We start from the raw sequence: 22,455 nt of genomic DNA on the forward strand, positions 1-22,455 counted from the left end.
AATAAATGAGTGTTTGTATCAATTGGTCTGAGCTGGTGGATATTTAAAACGGGAACCAGAAGGTAGAAACTGGAATTCGTTACGTAGGGGATGGGTATAATTATCCAAGATGCACTCAGCCTTCCTAATTACCTGCTCTTCATGCAAATCAGACATGTTTTTCTGTTGAACACCCATGATCTTACTGCATACCTTAATAATCTTATATATGGCATTTTTATTCTTTACATTAAGAAGAGTGTACCAGCAGATGGCAGAGAAGGTAAGTATGGACTCTATAAAGATCTATAGAACATGGTCATTAGAGTCTTGTCAACCTGAAACCTGGGAAGCTTTCTTAGGCAGTATAAGCGCTGCTGCCCTTTCTGACATAGCATGTCTGTGTTGCTGTTAAAGTTAATTTAGATTCTAATTGATTTCGAAATGATGAGAAACAAATGACTGTAAGTCAAGAGATTGTAAGTCATTGACATAATAACTGTAACACACACACACACAAAAAAAACTTGTTACCAACATAGTGAAAAGTGAGGGCGATTATTATTTACAATAGAAAGAGAAAATTATTCTAGGAACAATTTTTAATAGGTGCAATGCCAAAATATATGAATTATTCTCTTTGAACATCACAAAAAGTATATTTTGCATTAATATCACTTTTGAGTCTTTGAAGGTAGTAGCTGGTTCGACTAAATCTATGCAGCATTTCAAAGGTAAATAGAAGGTGAGTTTTTCTCCTTTATCTCCTCTTGCTGGTTGCTTCATCAGCGCGCGAGGTCACGTGAAGCAGCTGCAGGAGGAAGAGGAGGAGGAGCGGAGGGAAACCTTGATATGTGCCGCCGGGTGGAGGAAGAGACTGACTGACAGACTGTCTACCTGCTACCGCTGAATAACTATTCGCAGCAGGTAGGGAGATTTACTCATTTTATCTTCACTGCTATTTCTTTTAACAAGCTTAGAATATATAGAATATATAAAATAAAAACATAACTTCCGTTCATTGGTCTCTTATTCGCGTCTCTGACGTCACCAAACGGTGTCCGAGCCATTTAAAATTGGCTTTTAAAGTTCAGAGCAGCCCTGGGAACTTTACGAACGTAGAGCCAGTTTCAATGTTTCAATCAACTTGATTTGTAGCAACTTTATGTAAAAAAAAAAAAAAAAAAAAATAATGCAAAAAAACGATAACAAAATTAATTTATTACGCCTTAATACGTCATTTAGACAGTGCTATTGAGTTTCTGTAGAAGTAAACATATATTTTTATTTAAAATAAAAAATATATATATATATTGGAATCTTCATGGGTTATTTCGAGGTAGATTTCTGTTAGACTAAAGACATTAAAGAAATCAACCCATAGCTGAATGATGTAAGCTGTTTCCCAGAAATCATATGAGCCATGAAAGCACAACAAGATAAGTTTATTTATAAATCGTTGTTGCTTTCAAACTGTCAATATAATAGTTTTAATTTAACATTTTTAAACCAATTAAGAGCTACGAGGACACTGCAACACTTAAAAAGAACATTTCTCATAAATAATATAGCACAAAATAACCCCTGATGTCTGCACCATCAGCACCAAGTCAAATTCCTTTTAAGTGCAAACCTACTTCAATAAATTCTGATAATGGAGACGATCTACTGACATTATTATATATCATTTGATATCAAGTTTCTCAGGAGCCATGGCAACAGTCCCACACCCAAAAACACTAATAGCTGTTCTAGACTAAAGGGGAAAGCTGCCCACAGTCAGAGGGAGGAACGTGCAGCTGCAGATTTGACCTAATCTTATTAACAGGATTAACACTTCTTAAGGGTTAGTAATGTCACCCTACAGTGAGAGAATGGATGAGATCTGGTTGCTTTTGAGTTGAAGTCATTAAGTGCTGTAACCCTAAAAGAAACCTAAAACTGAAGTCTGTGATTAAAATCTGTATACCTGATATTATTTAGAAAACGTGTTCTCTTTTAAAGAACAAATTTATACTATATTATAAGCAAAAAAAGAGTAGAAGTATAGTTCTGAAGAAATGTAATTCTGGTTTAAGATATAATATTATGTTTATGCCAGTCAGAGATATGGTTTTCTCCTTGATCCCCCTACTTTTAGTATCTAAAACATACTCTGTCTTGCATTTAACAAATATACCAAATCTTATGTGGTATCATAAAACTTTCCTTTATATATCAGTATGAGCTTTTCAAAACCACATTATTTCTAGTTTCTTTTAACCAGTACTGTGAATTTACTTTCATTTTAATGCTCTTTTGCACTTACCACAAGCAGATATTTCACTTGAGGATTACATTTATTCATAACCTTCAAAGTTTCCTTGTCCAGAGTCCATTGTGGATGAACTTTACTGTTACTGATGTGTGTAAAAGCGCTGACTTCTACTTGCATCAATGCACCAGAATGCCTTCCTTTAGCTGGCCATGCAAAAGTAGTGCAAATCTTCTTTTCTCTCCATAAGCAGGATTTGTGTAACTAACATTCAGTTATACACCTCAGTCAATATGATCTGACTAGAACACTCTCTTTAGTGCTGCTTAAACTTTATCTGTCTGTCTGCATTAAGTTTGACTATGTTGTTGGGTTCTGAAACGTCACATGTGGTGAAATGAAGGAAAGTTAAATACCCAGACGGTGTCTACAGTTGAACATACTCTGCATCATTTGCCGAAGCCAGACAAAAATTAAATAATTATTTTTTTTATGACAATGAACACATGTTAAAAGATTTTTTACAACATGTCAAAAAAAAAATCGTTTACAAATTTTATTGTTACAAACAACAGCTCTAGTCAACTCCACGGTCTGGCTTTTGATTCTATTTTTAATTATTTTCTTAAATCCATGTTCACAAATGATATTGTTCACTGGTTCTATGTCAAGAAGTATTTCTAACAGAGAGTCTGTGTTGTGACCTGGGAAAACTGATTGATAATCTCTAGCCTTCTCTGTTTAGATCTATTTATTATCAATCTGGTCCAATCGAATCATATATGGACAGGGGGCCATTCAGCAGAACACGTCACCCTGTGTTTGTTAAGTTTGTTTTGTTTTGCTCAATCACTGTTACAAATGAATGAATGTTGTTAGCATCAAACGCCTAAACAGGAAATCAAGAATGATCATGTGTAGCGCTTCAGGTTTATTTCTATTCAAATGCAAAGTTTGTTTTGCTAAGGCTCAATAAATAAAGGCTAAATCAAAATTAATATATTTCCATAGACACTGGATCAATATAAATGGACAATATGTCTGATAAAATTTTGGAATACCGCTGAACTCTGATCCGAATCATGTGATATTCTGGGTAATATGAGCAATCGCTCATGGTCAATCTAAGGAAGGGTGCCAGTAGGGCTGAACGCTTTTTGGAGGTTTAAGGTTATGTCTGAATAGGGTTAGGGTTACAGTTTAAATTCAGGCTTTTTTCACCTGGTCTTTTTTTTATGAAGGTAAACAGAACAATAATCATTAATAATTTTATTGACTGACATGAGAGACTTTAATCGTGATGCATTTGTGGCACTTATGGCGCAGCACTACTTCTTCTTCTTGTTCTTTTAAAGTTGTAGTCTTGAATTCTGGCAAAATAGATGTTATAGCAAGAGGTACATCCTCCTGTCCCACTTATTGTATAATACTGCAACGGGATTGGTTGATCAATGCAAAGTTGCTTTTTAAATGGTTGAGGCTTGAATGGGGCGAGACTTCACTTATTGTTTTGTTATTTGTGGTGTTGTTTTTGCCAGGTATGAAATAGTCCTTATATTCAGCAGCAAAAAAGAAGGTTTGGTTAAAATAAAAATATATGATCACTTTTTTTTCAGGAATTAAAGTGTTATTTTGTGGAAATCTGTTATTACTAGGTTCTGCATGAGATATTGTACACAATTCCTTCAATGTTTGTAGGATGGCACAGCAGGGAGTCAAACTCAAGGCAAATATAGTGCATAGGATTTAGGACAGATCTAAGGTACTCAGGAGGAAAGTTATTAAGAAGTCTTTATTGGTAAATGGCTAATGTGATAAAAACACCTTTCAGCTTGAAGGGCTTTCGGCAGGGTAATGGCTAAATTGTCTGTCTGCTTAGTGTTAGTTAAAAAGACAATCAAAGACAGCTGCTCAGTTTGTGCAGGTTAGTGGTCAAATGATCATTATGACCTGCCAATTACAAGAGGAAGGGTAGACAGATAAAACATACATAAAAAAACACATACATCTTTCTATATAATTAGGGAACAGAAAAGAAAGTACCAAATACCAAAAATGATGTATAGATTACTAGAATGAGAGTAGAAACTGCCATAAATTCAAAAGAACTGCTGATTTTCAAGTAACTAGAGAGAAAGATGGTAACAGATTACAGAGTCTAGTGCAGAGGATGCAGAAAGTGAACACCCCACTGTCTGGGCTTTCTGGTTGTGCAGAAATATGCATGGTATCATCACCAGCTCACCCGGACACTAATGCTTTTTCTGTTGAAAGAGTCTATGACTTACAGTTCCATTATAAGCTGCAGGGGGGCGCCCTCAGTGTATCACGCAGTGCAATGTCATCAGCATTGAAAACACTTGTTTTCAATGCTGATGACATTGCACTGCGTGAAGTTGCAACGCTTGTTGCAACTTCTTTTTAATTTACTGGCCTGCCAAATATGTGGACATTATCACTGTTAATCCATACAATGAATTAGTATACATATCGGACATCTGGAAACTGAAGGAGCTCTTACAGCTCTACCAAAATCTAAGTCTTTAAAGCGATTAAACTTTTACTCAAACAAAAAGATTAAACTCTGCCTCCAAGCTGTTTTGCAATGTTGAAAGAAACCCTTAGTGCATGAGATGGTGGTTAATGGGGACTGGTTCTTGAGTAGATTATGTAAGAATATCAGAGTTCAGGTTAGGGATCATTTTCTCACATAGTTCTTGTAGAAGGGTCTTAGAAGCTGTTGCACATGGCACTGAGAAAAGGAGTCCACCAGAAGAAAAGATTGTATTAGAAAGGGCTCGGCTGCAGATTTCATAAATGCCTCATATATGGAGGTCTCAGAGACTACACCTGGAGAACAGCAGGAGGACCTTAAGACCACGTGGACTCTGGTCAGTTCAAGTCATTTTTTTGTTCCTGATTGGTCAACATTGTCATCTTTTTTCTCTGTGAACTGTCAATAAAAGAAGAAACTGATTAAAATTTATTGAATAGAACACAAGTAAAAAAGGTGTTCAGCCTTAATGATTCATCCTTGCGGAACATGCCCCTGAACTCCTATTAAGTTTATTAAAAAATGACAGTTGGAACTCAGTTGTAATGCCTCCCTGTAAACAACTGCATAGTAATTATGGACTTTAAGTCGAAGGGAATTCTTATTTAAATGTTAAATCATTCTGGCTTAAACATGTATATAAATGTACTCTTTATCAGACAACATTGTCCCAAAAGTTTGAAAAGTTCTATTCTTAAAAAAATTGTGTCTTAAATTTGTGGAGGTTTTTATGGTTATTTTATGCGGACCAGTTAGTTATATGTCAGCTTGTACACCTAAATTCAGCCAATCATGTATCAACTGTCAACTGTCAATAAATTGTTTTCGGTCATAGCATCTTGATTTATATGTTGCAGCCCATATATGCAATGGTTTAAATAAGAAATAAGAATAATTTACATTGAGTTACATTGAGTATATACATACATACACTACCGTTCAAAAGATTGGGGTCACCCAAACAATTTTGTGTTTTCCTGAAAAGTCACACTTATTCACCACCATACCTTGTGAAATGAATAGAAAACCGAGTCAATGACAAGGTTTGAAATAATGATTTGTATTTGAAATAAGATATTTTTTTTTTACATCAAACTTTGCAAAGAATCCCCCATTTGCAGCAATTACAGCATTACAGACCTTTGGCATTCTAGCTGTTAATTTGTTGAAGTAATCTGGAGCTTCCAGAAGCAGCTCCCACAAGTTGGATTGGTTGGATGGGCACTTCTTGCGTACCATATGGTCAAGCTGCTCCTACAACAGCTCAATGGGGTTCAGGTCTGGTGACTGCGCTGGCCACTCCATTACCAATAGAATACCTGCTGTCTGCTTCTGCTCTAAATAGTTCTTGCACAATTTGGAGGTGCGTTTAGGGTCATTGTCCTGTTGTACGTAGGATGAAATTGGCTCCAATCAAGCGCTGTCCACTGGGTATGGCATGGCGTTGCAAAATGGAGTGATAGCCTTCCTTATCCAGACTCCCTTTTACTCTGTACAAATCTCCCACCTTACCAGCACCAAAGCAACCCCAGACCATCACATTACCTCCACCATGCTTAACAGATGGCATCAGGCATTCTTCCAGCATCTTTTCATTTGTTCTGCGTCTCACAAACGTTCTTCTTTGTGATCCAAACACCTCAAACTTGGATTCATCCATCCACAACACTTTTTTCCAGTCTTCCTCTGTCCAATGTCTGTGTTCTTCTGCCCATCTTAATCTTTTTCTTTTATTGGCCAGTCTCAGATATGGCTTTTTCTTTGCCACTCTGCCCTGAAGCCCAGAATCCCACAGCCGCCTCTTCACTGTAAATGTTGACACTGGTGTTTTGCGGGTACTATTTAATGAAGATGCCAGTTGGGGACCTGTGAGGCATCTGTTTTTCAAACTAGAGACTCCAATTTATCAGTAAGAGATCAGCACTTACTGTAAGACCTCAGAGAGCTCAGCACAGTCTGACTAAGTGGTGTCAAAGTCCATCCAGCTGATATGCAGCTAAAGCCAGGGTAACTGTATAAATACATTGTTGTTCCACCCATTTGTATCAAACTATTGTTTAGGCAAAAAACTTAATTCACAAACAAGCAGATAATAGGTTTACAGTATATCTTGTTCAAAAATTGCTCCTGATTACAAGAAACATACTTACAAATGCAGCTTCTAGATAAGGTGCGGGAATATAATCACCTTGGTCAGTGACGTCTTTGAGGGATAAACTACAGGCAGCTGAGGAGGGAAGGTGTGTCATGAAGTAGTGTAGATGGGTTTTATCGATAAAAACAAAGTGTTTGTTTGCTTTAATGTCTGACAGGTCATTCACATTCACAAATCCATAACGTACCATGAATGTGTAATATGATGCCTTCTGCTGTGCTCAGACTTGCCTCATCATTCTTTATTTTAAATAGTTTTATCAATTATTTCCATAAGAGAAGAAAGAAAAAAATATGTATTGTTTTCTCAAAGATGTTTGTTTTTGTACCTCTTGGTTCATATTAACCAAAACTTTACATATTTCCTTTTTTTTTTGTTTTAAAGTGACTGACTTTGTGACTCTGAATAAGAAAAAAGGAATACAATAGCCACTATTCACCATATTTATCAAGAGGATATTACCTTAACCACCTTAAGTATAAGCTACTGTAAACTCTAAACTTTATATTTGCCCTTTTTCAGGCAGTTTTGCAACTTGATTACATAAAGCAAAAAAAAGGAAGAAAAAAAAATCATATGCCGAACTTTCTATATAGACACTTTCTAAAATACCAAACATTTGGAAGTCTCAGGTGGAAGTAATTATTTTCTGTCTCGTTGCTGTCTAGATTGTTTTTGATTCTGTATTAAATAAAAGGAAGTATTTCTTTTTAATAAGATATATAATATATTTCTTATGAAAAAGACCTAAACAGCTGATGTGTTCCAGCTAAACTATGATGTCATGAGAGGATGTGAGCATTTTTATTGACAGACCAAGGCCCAGTAGAAAACTGAACCTGAAATATTAGAAATACCTTGTGACCCAGTTTGGACCAATATACTGTATCGCTTCAGTTCTAAATCTGTATAACCAAGAATCAGTTTGCAGAAAACTTGGTGTCAAACAACCTTTTAGTACATTTAAAAAAAATTTTCATAAGAAATAGTGCATGGATTAAACAAAGTGTTCCTTTCTGTTGCAAATGTTTTTATTTTATTACATTTTATGTGTTTAGCATAGTCTAAGTCATTGAAAATGTTACTCAAGAAGCATGATTCCAAAATTTTATAAAGAGGTTCATTTTAGATAATTGAAAATGCTGAATATTATGCAGAAAAGCTTTTGATATTTTTGATTTTTCAAGGCAGGGTAAGCAGAATAAAGATAAGAAAACAAAACAAAAGCTGCAATCTACAAAATAAAAGCAGATCTTCCTGTGTTTAACACAGGAAGATCATTAGTGGTGCACCGCCTCTTTCTTCCATTTCCTGTGAAAATAATCTGGTTTACTGTTACAATAACTCCCAAAGAAAACAAATGACAACACAAAAACAAATCTAACCCCCAAATCAACTTCTTTTTACCAGGAAAATGTCAAATGGATGCTATATGGTCATGAGGTTCCTGTTATCATTTTACTGCATATTCGTTGCCATCCTGCTTTTGTGTTTTAAAAGAGTCATTTTGGTGCCTTTCTAATAATAAACGAATATACAGCATCCAATTTTGAATTAGTATTTTCCAATTGTTTTAATGCTATTGTGGCCTCACCCAGGAAGGGTCTCCTGCTGTGCGATATAAAAAGCTGCTCTGTGTCTACTTGCCTCCGTAGTGAGTTTGTACAGACAGTAGTTTTAACTAGTCAGTCTCAGCTATATAATCTATCCTCTAAAGCACTAACACCAAGGTATCACTGAGGAACTGCCCCATTTTAGGGTTGGATGCATCTGGAGTCTCAGGCCACAGCAGTGACCTAAACCAGTAGACAGCGTTGAGTTCGAGGCTCTTATACAGTAGCCCAACAAAGCTTTTAGAAAACATGCAAAACCCTTTTGTCTGTAACAATTTGTATGTTTTCTAACTCAACGCTATTTCTGACATTTTGAATTGAAAAAGCTTCCTGGATAGGAAGCGAAACATTTTCAAACTTGGTCCAGTGGATTGCTTTTTAACCTTTTTGAGATGAAGCTAATAGATTTTTACTCCTTTACTGTAGCAATGACTATAAGACTATTTCACCTTAAAGTTCTAAACTACATCTTTTATATTTGATCTTAGGTGGGTTAATTTCTGCAGACTTTATTTGGTTCTGGATACTTTTGGACCTCCCACCTCTGCAGCCTTGATCGCTGTAGCAGAGCCCCAGGATATGTTTTATTCATCTCTGGACCGTTTGGGAAATAGGACAGAACCAGCACGTTTAGGGACTGGCTATTCTGAGCAACAGCAGCCTTTTTATGGGGATAGTGACCTATTTAGCTCAAAATAAAATAAGAGCTTTATTAAAATGATACTAAAATTGTGTTTATGATCCTAACAGGTAGACACCATGAACTATGTGGGGAAGCTGGCGGGCCAGGTACTGGTGACTGTGAAGGAGCTGTATAAAGGAATCAATCAGGCCACCCTGTCGGGCTGCATCGACGTGATTGTGGTCCGTCAGCCTGACGGGACATTCCAGTGCTCTCCTTTTCATGTCCGCTTCGGGAAACTTGGTGTTCTGCGCTCCAGGGAGAAAGTGGTGCGTACAATAAGACCTTATACGTCTGTTTAAATAACATTGTGTTGATATCTTTAGTTTTGGGGTTTAGTTAATCAATAAAATATATTTCAGTTTACATTAAAGTAATAAATAAATACAGAACAATGTATTCTTTGAAGTTACACTAATCTTACTTGAGTGAAAATATATTGAAGTAATGCAATTTCTGCATATTCTACCCACATCTAAACAAGTCTTAAGTAACATTTCTAATGAAGATAACTGTTATCCACAATTTTTAGAGTTTTATTTTGAAATATCAATTTGCTTCTCTGTTTCCATCTTAAACACATTATGATCCCAAACTAGTCTGCCTCTCGCAACAGAACTTTGTCCTCTGTGTCCTGTTAATAACCTCTGACATGGGAACAAGAGGCTGAAGCTCAAATAAGTCTCTCAGCTCATTCAAAAAATATAGCCTCGTAGATTTCATCTGCTGTAGAGTTACCGGAGTGTTAGACGAGGCAGGAAGTCGTCTGCGGGTGTTTCACTGGTGGTTTGAACAGTCCTTTTCTGTAAAGCACATCAGAGAACACAAACTGTATGTAAATATGAAATGTCTGCATCTTGTAGCTTCAATGTGTTGACCTCTCCTTCTCCAGAAAACTTTTGGATGCTTCAGATAAAAGTAAGGGTTTTGTTGTGATTTGGTTGCTTTTTTGATTGAATAACCCAAAGCTGTTTTCCATGGCTCTGCTTTGAATTTCAGGTAAATCCGGTGCACAGAGTTGTGGTTTTCTGTGACACTTTGTTGTTGTTTGTTTTAACTTGAAGCAATCTGAGTGTGGGGACTTGGCACACAGTTTTCTTTACTTGTGAAACTCTGATTTGGCAGATTGACATCCAGATCAACGGAGAACCTGTGGAGCTGCACATGAAGCTTGGAGACAATGGAGAGGCCTTTTTTGTGCAAGAATCAGAGCAGAACAGTGTGAGTTTTACATAATGTACTAACCATGACTTAATAGTTCCCTGTTTTACCTGTACAGTAAAATGCAAATCTATTCATACTTCTAAGATTTTTCTTCTTTTGTCACCTTACAATCGCTTGGTGTATAATTTAAAGTTTTATGTCATAGTCCAGAACAAAATAGTCCATAGTTGGTAGGAAGAATGAAAATTGGTTTAAAAAGTGGAACCTTTGCTTCCACCATTTATTCATGTATTCTTTATTGCTTAATAAATTAAAACTTAGTGAGACTGGATAGAGGGCATCTTCTCAGTACTCCTCAAGGCATGCAGATTTTCCCCTACAGATTATCTTTGGAACTGGACTTTGACTTGGCCATTTTAGCATTAATATGTTTTGATTTAAAGCTTACATTGTATTTGCCTTTACCAGACTTTAAAACAGAGACACCAAACTCCAGTTCCTCAGGGCTAGTACTGTGCAACTTCCAGATTAATCTGTGCTTCAATACACCTATCAAATATAGCTCAGTAGCAGAGCTCTGTACTGTTATAGAGGCAGTTTAGTTGTTTTATGCAAATGAGTAGTTGGAGGACATCAGCCTCCAGGAGTTGAGTTTGAGACTGATACCTATACAGGTCTTCTTCCAGGATTGCCCAGTATTTAGCGCCATCCATCTCCCGATTATCTCTTACCAGCATCCATGGAAGGACTAAAGAAGTACATCTTCACAGAAACCGCTATGTTTCACTATAGATAGGATGTGCAGTATTACTTTGTGATAAGAGAATCATATATTAGCCAAAAAGTCTCATTTTGGTCTCCTTTTAGTAGAGCACCTTCTGCCACAGATTTGTTATCTGCTTTGCGTTTGAAAAACTGCACTTCCTTTGGCTTTCTTTCAGCAGTTGCTTTGTTCTTACTGCTTCTCCATTAAGGCTAGATTCGTGCAAAGCAGGTTTAGTAAATGTCATGTCAACAGTCTCCCACTTAAACTGTGGAGATCTGCAGCTCCTCCAGAGTTACCATAGGCCTCTTGGCTGTATCTTTGGGATATCAGAGGGAAGAGAGTCTAAGCTTTTCTTATTATGTATAATCTTCTTATCACTTTACAATGAGGCAAGACATTGTACTGGTTCGGTACAAATTAATGAAAGGGTTTGAAAACCTCTCCAAGGCAGTGTCTGTTTGTGGTCAGTGTGTAAGTATAGTCTCTGAAACAGGAAATCATTCCCGCCCACTTGGTGACATCACCCATTCCCACGGAAGAGGTTCTGATCAGGAACAGAGAAGCCAGATGTGCAGCATCAGCAGAGACCTGTCAGCCCCTTGTCCTAGAGCCGGACTCAACAAACCATCAACTTTGCTCAAGCTCATCTGGAAGGAAGAAGAGGCGTCGACGAAGGAGGCACAAAACTGAGCCACGCAAGGAGGAGCAGACATGTGCAGGAGCAGAGCAGGAGGTGTGTGAGTGCAGTTCAGATGAGGAGCAGCATGCAAACAGCGGAAGGTGAGCGTAACCTAAACTGTGCCGTTTAGTGACAATATATAGTTACGATCCTATTAATTATTATGTATTTTTATTTAGAGCATCATCCCTGTCGGGGATGAAGGATAACATGGAGCAGAGGCAGCACTCTCCTCTCACCGCCTTGGAATGGGACAGCTACCCTTTTTCTGATGGAGACTGGTCTCCCTGCCCCTTGTATGAACTTCTCAGCTTATGTGTTTTGTTACACTGCATGGAAAAAGTTGTATTCCTTCTGACATTTTTCACACTTTGGACCTGATCTTCAAAGATTCAGATTAGGTGGAGCTAAAATTTACCTACAATTATTTTTTAGTATGTGCAATAAGTTGGAGTGTTGTGGGTGATTTAAAAAGACCACTTCGCAAATGTCAACATGTTCAGACCGATTTGGTTAAAAAAATTGCAACAGTAGTTGAGTTTCTGATTAGGAAAATTGTTTTGAATGAGGTGAATGTTGACTTTTGCATTTCCTCCATCCAAGAATTTGTGCAATTTGTTCTTTAGAATATGATCTGCATATCAATGAAGGCTCTTGAATTGAAAAAGCAAACCGCTTTGCACCTTCTTTGAAGATCTGCTCTGAGTGTATGAACATGTTTAAAGCTGTTTTAGGAAATGCAAACCCTGTGAAGATCAGGCCAGTTGTCTTATCACAACAAATATTTAAGTTAAAACGTATGAGGTAGAACATAACAAATTGTGAGGGTGAAGGGAAAGGGTAAACCACACCTGTTTGCAATTTTAACTTTGCATCAAATGCGTCAATCAGATGTTAATCAGAAAAGCAGCTAAAAGCCCCTTAGTGACTCTGGGTGAGCTGCAGAGATCCGCTGCTCCTGTGGAAGAATGTTTATGTTAGAACAGCAATTATGTATGAACCTCACATCTAGCCTTTAAGGCCAGGAGAAAGCAATGTCTGAAAGTAATATGTGGTCAGAGAAGGCATGGAGGAAGGTGTTCTAATCAGAAGTTATCAATAGTAAAGTTTTACACCTACATGCAAAACAATGTGTGACTAACTCAAGCTTTTAGTGGGTTTTTTTTACAGAATTCTTTACTTGGCCCCCAGTGCCCTTTTATATGAAAGCTTTGCTGACAGGAAATGGTGTTGAAATAGATGGGGAAGGCATGCAGTAAAGGTCCACAGGTCGAGACTAATGCCTCCACATGTGGGTCCCAATCTTTACCTCTGTACCATTTCTGCAATAAACATAAAACATCTGCAGAAAACATATAAATTGACTTGAAAAATTGAGGTTTACTGATCCTCTAAATCAAATCAGAGTAAGAAAAATAGACAAAAAACAGCCTGTATATGGGAGAAGCTAAGTGCATTACCCAAAATGGTTTTTACAGAGCTTTCATCATATTTCTGAGATACTTTAAATTGCATTAGGATTTTTTTTTTAACCTCACAATCATTTACTAATTTGTGTTGCTTTACTGTTAAACATGGAAATAGTTGTGTATAACTTTAAAAAGAACAGGAAAATTAAAGAAAGAAGACTCTTACTTTAAGACCTTGAAGCTGACTCAGTGGAAATGTGTGTTTTTTGCTTACTTTAGTAATTTGTGTGAGCCAGCGTCGCCCAAAAGTGACTCTGAGTTGATGGTGAAGCCGACAGAGAGCATGTTCAGGTCTGAGTCCCACATGCAGTGGAGCTGGGGGGAGCTTCCTGAATCAACAAGGGTACGGGTCATAACATTTGAACATAATTCATGCTCACACCAATAAAAAAGGTTGACTTAAAGCGGCTTTTAACAAGAAATATTGACATGGTTTACCTTCCTTTACTGTGTCCAGGTCAACAAAAAGCCTGAGACAAAAACGCTGTGCATCACCCCATCAGAGAGCACACATTTCAGGGTCATTCTGAGCTCTGAGGACTTGGAAGAAGAGCCAATCATAAAGCAGAGCTCACCAGAGCCTGCTTGTAATATTGTGAAGCCAGAACCTCGGATGGTTAAACCTCATCAGTGCAGCTGCAGCCCTCAGCCTCCTGAATCAAACAGTGCAAACACCACTGGACCAAAGCACGACTTTTCAGTTTTGAAGTCGAGTAGCTTTTCCTCTGACACAACTCCAACAATTTCAGACTCAAGCTCAAAAAATGAGCGAAAGCCAAAGTGGACATCTTCACCTCCAAATCGCAGGAACAGCATTTCTGCTCCTGGTACAAGAAGCAAAGAAGCTGGAGATCTTTTGACTGGTGGTCCTGATACTAAAGCCTCATCTAAGACCACAGACTCACCTGTGAAAAGAAAAGGTAACTATCTTTCTGTCTCAGGGGTTTAAACTTCACTGAATGGTTCGAGTTTCCTTCATATTTCTGTATGAGACGACATCTACATCCATTCTGAATGTAAGCGGCTGTTATCAGGCAGGATGTGGTTACTGTTTGGGCCCTCGGTTCACACTCTGTATTTGGGCCTCCTCTACGTTCACATGCAGAAGTCAAAAACAAAAAAGACAAAGGAAGTGAAACCCGATGAAGTCAGTCATTTCTATTGAAACACTGCTGATTTTCTTTTTTGGAAAAGTTGTGAGGAAGAGGAGCCAACACCAAGGGCCTGAAGATATATACCTAGAAGACCTGAGCGCTCTTGAGCCTGATGTTGCTGCTCGGTACTTCCCAAAAAGGTGGGAAACTCAGCTTTCAATGCAGCTCTCAGGGTTTTTGGTGTATTTAACAAGCATTATCATCAGCCAGCATTAACTTATATAATTATCCATATCGCAGTGAGTGTGAGCAAGTATCAAAGAACTGGGTGGAGACGGGACGGAGCTCTGGATCCCAGTCGCCCCAGTCAGTGGGGAGTGCAGCAGCAGACAGTGGCACAGAGTGTCTGTCCGACTCTCCAAGTGACCTGCCTGATGTGACGCTATCGCTGTGTGGAGGCGTGGGCGAGAACTCAGAGATCCCAAAAGGTGACTGATTGTCTTTATCATAAAATATTTGTGTTTCAGTTTTCATCAGCAACCAGGGTAGTTTTTCTTGGCCCACATTTGATCGTTTGTTCTTCCACTTCCTCTCAAGGACAGAGAATCAACGATATGTTTACTATAGCAAGAAAAAAATATTTTTGGATTGGACAAAGTTGAACAAAGTTGTTTTTTTGTTTTTCTCCGACTGTGTTATGTGAGTAGTTAATGATAAAGAAATTTTTTCATGTTTAAAATAACATTTATAAATATTTTGTGTATTATTGGCTTAAATTCTGCTCGGAGTTGATTGTTCCTTCAGCAAATGGCACATTTATAGTCTGTATACGCCACAATTAATCGACTACTAGATTACTTGACAAGTTTGCATTCGTCATCAGATCTCTAATGCAAATGTGTCAATAAATGTGTAGGATACATTTCTTGAAGTCTAGGTTATAGGGAGTATAACCTATGATCTTGGAAGAATTTGCTTTCAAAGGTTATCAAAGCTGGACTTTACTGTACTAGGCATTCTTTTGATATGGTGTCTCCTATAATTTGTATAATGCACTGTTGGCTAAACATCTCTTCATTTTTATGTAGAAAAATTCATGGAGCACATGATCACCTACAATGACTTTGCAGAGAATCCAGCAATTATCGACAATCCAAACTTGGTGGTTAGAATTGGAAACAGGCGAGTCTCATTAATTCAACAAACATCATAAATTCATATTTTTTCTTAACATCTAAAGATTAGGCTTAAAATTATCTCTATTTTTTCAGATATTACAACTGGACTCTAGTGGCACCTTTGATTCTCAGCATGCAAGCTTTCCAGAAAAACCTGCCGAAGGTATTCTGCTTAATTATGTGTTTAACTTGAGCTGCTTGAAGGATAGTTGCTCATAACTTTTTTTTTTTTTTTTTACTGCAGAATACAGAAGAGGCCTGGGTGAAGGAGAAAATGCCCAAGAAGTCTGGACGCTGGTGGTTCTGGAGGAAGAGCAGCACAAAGCAGGTGGACACTCCAGCATATCTGATTGTGCAGCCTAATGACTCACTCATGTGGAGTTCCAGTTTGCATTGCAAATGAGGAACATGTTACTCAAAAGCCTCAGTAGCATGTTTCATCTTTGTTTTATATTATTATAAACAGACTTTATCTCGTCAGACAAACACTTTATTTTCTCTCTCTTTTTAAATATTTATGTAATCTTTTTCCTCTGCTTAGTTATCAACTGAGAGCAAATTGGAGAGACAGGAGTCAGTGAGCAGAGAGAGTCCTGCACTCCGGGCCCCAGAAACACAGTGAGTCAGCAACCGGCCTGCATTCAAAGTCCTAGCAACTCTGCAATAACAAAACAACATGAGCCTTCCTTGGTAAACATGTCCCTCAGAGGATGGATTAGCATATTAGTCAGTCCTGAGGTCTTGTGACTTATAAACACATGACCAATAAACTCATTAAGTAGCTAAGACACAAAGATATGAAGAATAGATGATTAAACACACACAACTCATCACTATTAGGGAAAGGTGTTCAGTTTGTAAACCTGATATGTAATTAAATACACCTTTGCTGTTTTGAATAGAAGAGATCGAATGAGTTGAACATAGATGAGTAAATGTGCTGCCATCTGGTGGCTGGAAGAGACACTGCAACTTGATCTGATTTTACACTAAGCAGAGTGTAATCCTGATCATCAGCATGGAATGCTTATGCAAAAAAACACAAAAAACAAAACAAAAGTAACCCTAGCAAAGATGACTTCAAAACAAGATTTGTTTCATTTTTTAATACACTACAGGTCAGAATTCTGCATAGAGGCTCAAATATATACACAAAAACACAAAATCAGAAATACTTTTGAAACCATTCTCAACATGCAAATAAAATGAAAATAACAATTAAACGATATTTAACCAATAACAGGCTCCTCTCCTCATTCTAGCTTAAAGGGGAATGCCGTTTTTTTTACATTGGGGCCTTGATTTTACGTTACATCATGTTCTACTCACCCATATGAGTTTTGTGTCATTTGGAGCTGTTCTGAAGATATTCCGTCAGGTTATATCCAAGTAACGTCTTCCTATGAGCAAACAACTTGAAGGTACACACTGAACTGTTCATAATTTATTCTTTATGGTACGCCAGCATTCATAACATGTAGGCGAATCACTGTGCCCCAGACATCCGCGGGTATATTTTTTATATTTATATCTTTTAAAAACGCAGCGGAGTGTGTATGTAATGTAATGTCTCAACTTCTCACCAGAATTGTTTTACGGTCCATGTCATGTAGGCAGAAGGCTCCAGAGTGGTCCAGTGATGAGGAGACCAAAGAGCTGAATGGTGCAGAGCCAGGTCTTAAACCTACTGAACGCCTGCGAGCAGAAGGCACGGCTCCATGTCACTCCTACAGGAAATCCCTCCGCCTGTCGTCTGATCAGATCGTAAGTTTAACGGTGCAAACGGTGTCAGTTAGACGGAAACAGCGTTTTGATGTTAATTACTGTTATTGCTACTATGCAGTTTTGTAAATAATACAAATATCTCAAATATCTCCACACATATAAATACTTTTCATTTTACTACCTGTTGTATATTTTTTATCACTGCCATAGGGCTCTTCCTCAGCAAAAAAGTTGCACAACTTTTCTCTGTTCTTGTAGTATTTCTTATCCACTTGAATTTGTTCATTCAACATTATATATTTCCAAGTTCATTAATGTAGCCATATGTTTCTTAATCCGTAATGCTTTATCTAATTCCTTCGAAATTCCTTGTACGTGTAAAACACCATTTGGCAGTAAAGGCTTTCTGCTCCTGGTTACTCTAATCTTTGGCTCCATAAACATGAGCTTCGTCTGTAAATTTTGTATTTTTCAGTTTGTGAACCCGTCTTTGTTTTGCGTCTTTTTACAGGCTAGCCTGAAGCTGAGAGATGGACCAAATGACGTCACATTCAGCATAACCACTCAGTATCAGGGAACGTGTCGCTGCGAGGGCACCATCTACCTGTGGAACTGGGATGACAAGGTCATCATCTCTGACATAGATGGCACCATCACCAAGTACGGGAAATATCCACACTATACTTCTCTGTTTGTTTTTATGTAATTTTTGGAAAAGCAGTTTAAAATATAGTAAAGAACATAATCTTTCTAAAGAGTGATGCATGGGTTACGGTTAGCTGGAACATTTCTGATTTCCACATCCTGTGACTGTCTGAAACTTCTAATTTTTGTTTTGAATAGCTTTAAATTCCATTGAGGAACAATAACTGACAGCGTCTAGTCATTTTTCATTTCGAATTTAGGCTGACTGTTTTTCAAAGGTCATATAATCGAAATAATAAGCAAACAAAAAAAAAATCCCTCCCCTGAAGAAGTTTACTACACCTCCATGTTTTCCCACAGCACTAAGACAAGATGTATAAATACCTTAGCTTCTTAACATGTGTGAACTTTAAACAATAGTCGGACGACAATTTAAAATGTGACATATTATGGTTGTAATTTCCAGTACTCATGTACTGTATGCACACTTTGCATATCAGTAAGCTATTTAGCCTGTTGCATTGTGTCTAACTGCAGCAGATTCAGCTCCTGCCACTGATGAAGGTACCAGAATGCTAAAAAGAGCATCCATAGGTGACAGAATTCCTGTTCAGGGATCAACGATTGTATTTAGGTGATTAAATGTAATGTGTAACAAAATACAAAAACATTTTTACATATTTTTTTTTTTTTACATGATTTTTATAACGACTATCAGCTCATAAAAATATTATTTAACTGTACTTCCAATGTACTATTTGAGCTCCAGCTTCAAACCTGTTTCCTTTGGCTAAGATTGATCGCCTGCTTCTGCTCTAGCATCCCTTGTGTATTCCTCAACTTAATATTGAGAAACTATTTGAAATAGGTTTGAGTTATCTTTACTTAGTAAAATCTTCACAATTAAGTGGTGATTTAACAGATTTTAAAACAAAAATGTAGTTCTTCTGATTGGCCAATCATTGGTCAAACCAATCGAATTTAAAATAATCCGATATACACATAATTAATATGCAGTTATTTGCTTGGATTAGCTGTTTAGATTGTTTATGCATTCACAGATTTGTAAAGTATTTGTGTATACTTCCATTCCAAGATAGGCTGGATCTAGTCACCTGCTAAGTAGTCAGTGAAACTCTAATCTATTAAAAAATAAATGAAATTAGTCTGACTTTAAAAATAGGGCTTTGTTAAAAAGAGATACATTTTTTTATTCTGGATAAATTCTCATATTAATTCCTAAAAAGCAGTTCAAATAAGGTAGATAAAAAGGTACTCTGTCCATTCAGCCACAATAAACTACCATTGCTTCCAGATTTGCTGGAAAACGCTAATATATCATTAGTATCAATATGGGGCATAAATTCCGTCAAGTAATTCCGGTATCGGCTAAAAACGTGTTTTCAATACCAGCTGTCCAGTTTGAGATCAGACAAGACTCTATTCAAAATCTTGAAAATCGCAATTGAATCAAGTCTAGAAATGTTTATTGATACACAGCCCCATTTAGAAAATGTGGCCTTCAAAAGTATTCATAGCTGAACGTTGTTGCACTTTCTGTCGTGAAAGGAAACCTAGCCATACAAACATTTGACCTCTCACATTCTCTTCATAGATCTGATGTTTTTGGTCAGATTCTCCCCCAACTTGGCAAAGACTGGACTCATCGTGGAATCGCCAAACTTTATAATTCAGTGCATGAGTAAGACCCATCATCTGCCTCCGTCCTTTCATAAAAACATCGAACTGAACCAACTTAGCCACTGAGCATCTAACTGTTGCAGGAACGGCTACAAGTTCCTGTACTGCTCGGCGCGAGCCATCGGCATGGCCGACATGACCCGGGGGTACTTGCACTGGGTGAACGACAGCGGCACTCTCCTTCCTCAGGGACCTCTCATGCTCTCACCCAGCAGCCTGTTCTCTGCCTTCCACAGGTGAGAAATCCTCAGCCTCTCTCTAGAGTGAGCAGAATTTAACAGAGATAAGACCTGCATCTGCGTCAGAATATTGTCCTATATATATAGATATAATTATGTGTAAATTACAACTTTGTTTAAATCAGAATTTAGTGTTAATACTAGAATTTCAGAGGATTCATCTCTTCTACTTTTTTCCCTTAAGAGAGGTAATTGAGAAAAAACCTGAGAAGTTCAAGATCGAATGCCTAACAGACATCAAGAACCTCTTCCACCTTAACAGTCAACCTTTCTATGCTGCCTTTGGAAACAGGGAAAATGTGAGTTACCTTATTTTGGTTCCTGCATTGTTGGAAAGTAAGAGTTAAGAGTTTCTTTACTTTGTGAAAATAACCCCTCTTCCTTTTGTGTTTCATTACCTCATAAGGACGTGTTTGCCTACAAACAAGTGGGTGTGCCTGCATGTCGGATATTCACAGTGAATCCTAAGGGGGAGTTGATTCTTGAGCAATCCAAAGGCAATAAAACCTCGTAAGTAACGACCACAGACTTTATGTTTGTCAGCTGTTACAAATGTTTGAAAGTCTCCCTTGTGTTGCCCATTTGTAATACACAAATATTAATGTGACAGTTACAGCAGGCTGAGTGAGCTGGTGGAGCATGTTTTCCCATTGCGAAGCACTCAGCACTGCGCCACCTTCAGCTGTCCGGACTTCAGCTCCTTCTGTTACTGGAGGCAGCCGATCGCAGAGGTGTGCTTCGAGGAGCTGCTGTAAATTCAAGAATGCACTGATTTAATTCCTTAACTTACAGGCTGCTAACATAGCATCTTGAACTTTTTTTCTGATGTAGCTGATATATCAGGGATATATTTTTATATTCCTAAATCTCGAATTATGCAGTAGGGTCAGTAGTTTGCAGTATTTAATGCTTAAACCACACATAATATGTTTGCACACAGATTGCACAGAAATAACTTTAAATTAAACATTCTTTAGGAGAAAACCATGGAGTTAGATGCCACATAGATGGAGGTTCATGCAACACCGGTGAATATTTATTCTTTGACATTTGAACATAGGTAGAAATCAGAAATCTCTATGTAAAACTCAATTTTACATATTCTTCAGCTGATTGAGTCCAACTAAACCAACCAATCAGAATGAAGCATGTTATGTTACATTTAGAGTCTTCAGGAAATTACAGCTTTTCTGTGTCATACACCTAGAGAGGAATTTCTAAATATAGATCAAATATGAAGCAATAGAAGTTGGCTTTACTTTAAAAAAAAACCACTATATGCAAATTTTTTGTCAAAACTGCATACTGTACATTTAAAGCCTAATTTTCTCGGGCTACCGATTCATTTTAGCCAAATTTTGAGTATAAATTCAAAGTCTAAAGCTAATTCATTCAAGATGTTTCTACTTTGGACAGATGGACGGTTGGAGTTTTTACAGCAATCAGTATTTAACACGTTAAAATGAGCTGATTTTCCTTAGAATCATATTGTTTCTCTGCACCTTGCTTGCTGCACTGAAATATTCAGACTAACAAACTTTTTGAGAAGAATATGTTCCACTTAATTTTTTTTCCTGCACTGTTTCTTTATGCAAATAATAATAACAAAGCAACATATGACAGTTAGCCTGACAGTTAAACCCATAATCAGGAATGTCATACTGTTGTACTTCTAATTGCACCCCAACATCTGATTCATGAGCTCGATTAGAGATCATTTTGGTGTAAAGACTGTGCTTTGGTCTTGTAAATTAAAAATGCTTATGAGCTTTTCACACAGATTTCTATTATTAATCTGTGATCAGATGTTTACAAAGTTAAAAAAAAAGGTAATACTTTTCTGTTGTTGCACTTTTCTGTTTCCAAGAAAAAATATTTGGTGCCAAATTGTGCACATAAACATTTACTAAAATGACTTTATGATACAGCTAAGCTATCTAAGTGCGACGGAGTATTAGGGGGTGGCTAGAGATTTTTATTTTCTTTTTATTTCGAGAATAAATTTGTAATATTACGAGAATGAACTCATCATACCACAACCCGTTTCAGTAAAAAAGGTTCAAGCTCCGACCAGTATATGACGGCCGACCAGATCCACCAAACAACAACCTCAGTTCACTTTGACATACTGCCCAATATGATTTATTCTCATAATAGTTGGACTTTATTCTCATAATATTATGATTTTATTCACGTTATTTTGCGACTTTATTCTTGTTATTTTACAACTTTATTGTTGAAATGTTACGACTTTATTCTCATAATTTAATGACTATTCTCGTTGTGACTTTATTCTCCTAATTTTTTGACTATTCTCGTTGCTAATTTATTCTCGTAATGTTTTGAGTTTATTCTCATATTACGGCTTTATTCTCGAAAAAAAAAATCTCTAGCCTGGCCCTAATACTCTGTCGTAATCTAAGCACTGTTGTAAAGACATTATAAGAGTTAACAGTCCCCTTAAGGCCTTACTTTTTGTTCCAACTGATGCGCTGAGAAGGAAAAACAGGATGCAATTAGATTTATGAAACTGCATTAATTTTGTTTTTTTTTCAAAC

The 22,455-nt window shown here is 37.2% G+C and overlaps 1 protein-coding gene across 2 annotated transcripts; it reads left to right on the top strand.

The window, feature by feature from the left end:
* Window positions 1–765: 765 nt before the first annotated feature.
* LOC119791638 (phosphatidate phosphatase LPIN2-like) lies at window positions 766–22,160 on the top strand. Of its 2 annotated transcripts, none has more exons than XM_038297857.1 (20): window positions 766–906; window positions 9,306–9,506; window positions 10,363–10,458; window positions 11,661–11,947; window positions 12,026–12,142; window positions 13,535–13,658; window positions 13,773–14,235; window positions 14,510–14,609; window positions 14,710–14,897; window positions 15,498–15,591; window positions 15,681–15,750; window positions 15,832–15,915; window positions 16,129–16,205; window positions 17,201–17,351; window positions 17,824–17,972; window positions 19,573–19,659; window positions 19,742–19,894; window positions 20,082–20,196; window positions 20,304–20,407; window positions 20,508–22,160. In XM_038297857.1, exons 2-20 carry the CDS (start codon window positions 9,315–9,317, stop codon window positions 20,650–20,652), a joined length of 2,796 nt encoding a protein of 931 aa, XP_038153785.1. In that variant the 5' UTR covers window positions 766–906; window positions 9,306–9,314; the 3' UTR covers window positions 20,653–22,160. The 2 variants fall into 2 exon arrangements, with proteins under 2 accessions (XP_038153785.1, XP_038153784.1); XM_038297856.1 differs by lacking the exon at window positions 766–906 and adding an exon at window positions 4,953–5,124.
* The last annotated feature ends 295 nt before the right edge of the window (window positions 22,161–22,455 follow it).

Source organism: Cyprinodon tularosa, unplaced genomic scaffold (genome assembly GCF_016077235.1).
Source record: "Cyprinodon tularosa strain WSP-4 unplaced genomic scaffold, ASM1607723v1 ctg4, whole genome shotgun sequence".
NCBI lineage: Eukaryota > Metazoa > Chordata > Actinopteri > Cyprinodontiformes > Cyprinodontidae > Cyprinodon > Cyprinodon tularosa.